This window comes from Protobothrops mucrosquamatus, unplaced genomic scaffold, assembly GCF_001527695.2.
Source record: "Protobothrops mucrosquamatus isolate PMUCROS unplaced genomic scaffold, P.Mucros_1.0 scaffold650, whole genome shotgun sequence".
Lineage (NCBI taxonomy): Eukaryota > Metazoa > Chordata > Lepidosauria > Squamata > Viperidae > Protobothrops > Protobothrops mucrosquamatus.
Genome location: NW_015386939.1, coordinates 297,570 through 303,481, shown reverse-complemented (window position 1 = coordinate 303,481; position 5,912 = coordinate 297,570). Strand labels below are relative to the sequence as shown.

Here is a 5,912-nt window from a genome sequence, read left to right as displayed (position 1 = left end):
CTGATTTGTAACCCAGGAAATATGGATAATAGCAATAGCAATAGCACTGAGACTTAAATACCACTTCATAGTGCTTTACAGCACTCTCTAAGTTGTTTACGGAGTCACAATATTGCCCCCAACAATCTGGGTCCTCATTTTCCTGACCTTGGCAGGCTGAGTCAACCTTGAGCAGGTCAGGATGGAACTCTTGGCAGTGAGCAGAGTTAGCCTGCAATACAGCTTTCTAACCAGTGCATAACCATGGCTCCTATAAAATCAATCGCAATTGATATTATTTATTTATCATGTAAAGTTGTTTGTGCATTATGTATATATATGTGTGTAAGGGAAAAATAAGGAAACATATTGCAGACTGTAGAGATTTGGTAACTGACAATTGTTTGCTTACAGTTCTGGAATGTTCTCACTAATGTAATGCTCAGGTGGAGATGCTGGCCAGTGTTATAAGGCAAAAAAAGATGCAGAACATGAGTGTTTAGAATTATTTGATCATAGAAATGGATAAAGAATAGCAAGACAATACATAGAGGGCAGTCTAGTTTAACTTCAAACATACTGTCAAAGAGATAAAGCTAAATCTGAGATAGGCTTCTTTGCCATCTGAAGAAATTCTTAGGAAACTTTAAGAAGGATTGGAGTACAATAGAATCTTTTCAAAATTACATTGGAATTCATCTAATTTATTACTGACAAAGGAAACCCTCTGAGCAAATTGAGAGCTTATCATTTCTGTGACTAACAATGTACGGCTTCATTAACACTATCATGTTAACGCTTGAAATATTTAAAACAAAGGTAGCTTATATAATGCTAAAATTCTTTTTTTTTCTGGCAATCAAATATAAATGGATTAAAAGATGTCAACAACAATTTATGACAAAAGAGCTTACCAGGGAAACAAAATAAAGCTTACCAAGAAATATCTGGTGTGGGTACTGCAAAAAACTGACAATACAAGTGACTTGAATAACCCGTTACTGCCACATATTCTTCACCATCTGGAGTTAATATTTCTGGAGGAATATCTGACAAAGCATATGTAAATTAGTAAAGAAAGAGTCAATGGTGACAAAAAAAAAGAAATATTCTTAATCCTAGGTCAAATTTTGTGATTTTGAGCTATACTTATTTTACTCCTGAAAAAAATAATCTCCTTTTCCCACAATCATAAACAATGCAAATGGAATTTTAGTAGAAAAGAGATGAAAGTGAACACTCCTGATCTTTGGGCAGTTTTAAGATATGCTAAAGCTTTTCTGAGGATTTATTGCACTTTTTTGACTTTCCCAATTTCCATCTATGTTAACAAATTTCAGGGACATAATCATAGGGGGAAGCTCTGACCACAAAACAGAAGTTTGGAAGGCACCTGCACTTTGTAACAGTATTTAACCCCAATTTATGCTATTGACTGGGATACAAACAAACAAACCATGAATTCAGAGATGGTTTCACACTCCATCAAAATTACACTGTATTAATTGTAGGGTTTGCTGAGCAGTGTTATAAGCAACTTTACAGATATGTCACCTTTGGTGGCAGTATCCTTTTGGCTCAAAGTTGCTTCCCCCCCCCCTTTGTTTTGTTGGGCTATTTTCCATTTTTCCTAAGCACATAAAATGATATTCCTAGCAACTAGGTTTCTCATTGTAAAATGCTAGAAAATGAAATACGGTACATCTTTTAGTGGATCTATGGGATTTTAAAAGTGTGGAAACCTTTTGGTTGAAAAAATTGATTCAGCAATAATTAGCTTTTAAAATCTGACACAGAAGGATATCTTTTATTTCCGTCTACCCTTTATTTCTCTCTGCTGTGCTTTTCCTGCTAGATTAACATTATTTGTACAAATGCCATTCTGAGCAGAAATAAAGGTATTAAACATTTTTGGTGGGTCACTATGATGACGCATGGATCATTCTAATTTTAAAAAATGGATAGATGTACCATCCTAAATATAATGTACCCTTACACCATCCCCCAGTTACTTAGTTACCTTGTTAATTGATAATAATTAATATCATCTCTTGCTTACAAAGACAGATGTAATTAGATCCATGTAACTCAGCATTTTCTCCTGTGAGAGGCAGTAGCTCTCTTCAAACCAAATTCCTTTCTGATCCTTGTGCTGGCAGGTATGAGCAAAAAACCCTGAGCCTGCTATTCCCCGTAAGAATAACTTACTGAGAACATCAATGTTTGCTGTGGCCAGGATAGTGCCATGCTTGTTGGTAGCCTCACACTGGTACACAGCAGTGTCACTCAGTTCCAAGTCAGTGATGCTGATCTCCCTTGTTGAAAAAACAGCTCTGCTGGATTTTATTTCATTATCTGCCAATACGATAAGAAATGGTTTGAATAAGAGACTTGCAATTCTTCACTAGCACTTAAGTTTTCCTCTGGCAAATATTAGTCGTACAGAAAAGGGAAGAATGTGTAGAGACCGTTCATTAATCTTTGTATTATGTGCCGCATTAACACAAATTTAATTATGCAAATAACAATTAGTGTTAAACAATGACATCATAAATAAGACTCATTTTGCTTTAAGCTTAACATTTCTAGATGCAATTGCTCATAAAGGGTTTGTATTAGACTTGATTATGAGTTAGCTGTACCGATAAATACCGTGCTGGTGACACATGGTTAGTCTTTAAAGCTTAAAACAAACTGCAGATATCTATTTTCCTAGTAACATAGTTTCATGACAAACTTTCTAAACTTACCTTTGTTTCTGCCCTAGCGGTAAGTTATTTAGTATTAACCTTCAATTTCAAATCTATTAATCTTAACCTATCTGAACTTGGAAACGAAATATGACCATGCCTGACTAATACTTGGATAGAAGACCACCAAGGCATTATAAACTGCACTTGAAAGTATAAATATTCCCCTAAAAATTTAATGAGGAAAGCCAAATTATCTTAACAACTACATGATTCACTTAATAACTATAGTGATTCACTTAACAGCCATAGGGGGGAAAAAAGGTTGTAAAATTATGCACAACACATTTAACAACCACCTTGCTTAGAATGGAAATTATAGTCCCAATTGCCAGGGCTTTTTTTGTCATAGAACGCCCAGAACGGAGTTCCGGCACCTTTTTTGGATGGAACCTTGTAGGGTAGGCAAGGCGGGTTGTAGGACGTGTGTGAGTTCCGGCACCTTTTTTTTTTTTTTTTTTTACAAAAAAAGCACTGCCAATTGCAGTTGTAATTGTATTTCACTTTTCACCTTGGGCTAGTCAGGCATCTACCATAGGGCATGATTAATTCCTATACTAAATACAATAATCTTCTTAACCAAGATTCTTAGAATTATGCAACATGAGAGCTGGAAGTTAACCTTTGAGGTTATCCAGTCCATCCCTTGCTTATGTAGTAGAGCATCTCTGAAAAAATGACTATTCGGTCTCTTTTGGAAGACTCTTGATGAAGGAAACTTCACCACTTTATATGGCAGCCTTTTCTTAGTAGTGTTTTCTTTGTATTATTGTTCTTTACTTTGTTTATAGGGGAGTACAGAGATATTAACTTGGGGAGGGATTAATTGATACATCTCATATTCTGAGATCATGCAGTGGATACTCAAAGAAAATTACTGGTGAGATTGTTCCCTGACATCCTTCCTAGTTTTCTAGGACATTTATTGTTATCCCTTGTCTTAATTATCTTTTTCTAGGGAGATATGCATATTAAAAAATATTTCTAAATGGTTGTGCAAGCTATTTTTTGAATGGACATCTCCTCGATGGCTATTATGCAAGAGCATCCATCTAAATATGCCCACCATGCCCAAAATTATGGGGAGCCATGGCTGCAGTCAATGATTAGATGGAATTAGCTTTCCAACTGCAAATCGGTTGATATTATATGCATTATGGCTGGAGAGGCACAGCTTATTATCTATGAGAATGAAAGGAATCCAGACAACTTTATCAAATAGTCACTCAATCACAATATCTCTATTACTGGGAAGTTAGTCCAATAAAACTGATTAAATGGAAGCAATCTCACTGGGTTTCTTTCATACTAGCATTGTCTAATTTGGTGGTGTTGGATTTTAAGAAACATATCCAGTCAATAGGACCAATAATTAGGAATAATGGAAGCTGAAATCTTATGCATCTGAATCATCACATTGGAAAAGGCCACTTTATATTGAACTGTAGGTTTATATCCTATGCTTACCTTCAAGAGGGATGCCGTTCTTTTTCCATTTTATACTTGGCTCAGGAAAGCCAATCGCTTCACAAAACAGTACAAAACTTCCACCAACACTGAAAATTCCGCTTTTTGGTTTGCTTACCCAAGTGGGTGGCTCTGTTGAAAAAGTAATTACCGTTTTAGTCACTATTGGGACAACTACCGTAAATACATACATGCGCACCCGTAACCCTGATGCAATAATGTTGATATGGCATGTTAGCTGCACTTTTCCTTGAAGAAAGATAATCTAGGCATATGAATTATACTTTAATCATCTCCTATTTTTACACTATAAATAAGATTATTGGAAACTAGAAAGAATGAAAAACGCAGGGGCTAGACTTTTGCACAAATGTAATTTATAGATTGTATTACTTTTTTTTTTTTTTTTGCTTTCAGGGTTTTTTGCCTACGATTCAAACCTATAAATCTCTAGATAATTTGGAACCAGATTATTTATTCCTGTATTTTATAGCAAAATTGCAATTGAAGAACTCTAAAGAGAAATGAGCTGGTTTCTTTCTACCTTAGGCAAGTAGTAAAGAATCTTTGATGCCATAAGAATTTCATTGCTATAGAAAGTTGTATACTTATTTTTTTATTTTAATTAAAAAAATATGTCTCACATTGTGTTTGCTTGACACACTGTTTGCTTTTATGTACCCAGTTTCATGGTATTTTTAAAATTATCTCTAGATGTGTAGAGGGTATAATGATGAATGTTATGTTTAGTAACTAGATAAAACAAATAAAACATAATGTGAAAAAGAGTTGTAAAGATTTTTTTTTAAAAAATCGGAAACTGAGCTCTGAACATATCTAAAATTGAAAGAAATGAGATGATGTGAAAGAGGGTAGAAATTCTGGCTGTGAATATTTCACTGAGAAGGAGCTAAAGCAAGAATAAGAATCAATCAGTTGATCAATAAAAGCGTAGCAAGTCACAAACCATAATAAAGTTTATTCTATTCTATTCTATTCTATTCTATTATCAATATTGTACAAAAATCTATCCTTCTTTCCTAATAGTTTTGTTTCCCCCATGAAATATCTCCCAACTACCCCAACTTCATTCTCATTTTGCATCCAGTCTGGCATGGCTTTCTATGAGGCCTGATCAGAAAAAAGTTCCATGCAGATCTCTGGTGAATTGGCTGTACTACAAACGACAAGAAATGATTGCACTTCATCAACTACAATATAACAAAGTAAATGGAAGAGTCTATTATTATGATAATGTTATTTTTAGGGATTTTTTTTTAAAAAAAGAACTACGTTATCAGACTGAATCCTGTCCCGAGGACGTGGACAGGATCCTGGGGAGGCTGAATGCAACCACATGTTTACTGGATCCGTGCCCCTCCTGGCTGGTACTGGCGGCCCGGGAGGGTACACGAGCCTGGCTCCAGGGAATTATAAACGCTTCTTTATGGGAGGGTGCCTTCCCCGTAGCCTTAAAGGAGGCGGTGGTGAGGCCCCTCCTTAAGAAGCCTTCCCTAGACCCAGATGTATTGGCTAACTATCGCCCGGTCTCCAACCTTCGCTTTGTGGCGAAGGTTGTTGAGAGTGTGGTTGCGCAGCAATTCCCTCGGCACCTGGAGGAAACAGTCTATCTGGACCCGCTCCAGTCGGGCTTCAGGCCGGGATACAGCACGGAAACGGCATTGGTCACGCTGGTGAATGATCTCTGGAGGGCCC

General features: G+C 36.2%; 1 protein-coding gene across 1 annotated transcript in view; it reads right to left on the bottom strand.

Annotated features, from left to right (window-relative positions):
- Positions 1 to 916: 916 nt before the first annotated feature.
- LOC107289176 (neural cell adhesion molecule L1-like protein) overlaps positions 917 to 5,912 on the bottom strand; it is a gene marked incomplete at its 3' end in the record, with an annotated part of 47,878 nt that continues 42,882 nt past the window's right edge. Inside the window, exons 9-11 of the mRNA XM_015817875.1 lie at positions 4,197 to 4,328; positions 2,188 to 2,334; positions 917 to 1,028 (exon numbers count right to left, since the gene is read on the bottom strand). Of these exons, the coding sequence (XP_015673361.1) occupies positions 917 to 1,028; positions 2,188 to 2,334; positions 4,197 to 4,328 (391 nt within the window). The remainder of the gene's footprint in view (positions 1,029 to 2,187; positions 2,335 to 4,196; positions 4,329 to 5,912) is intronic.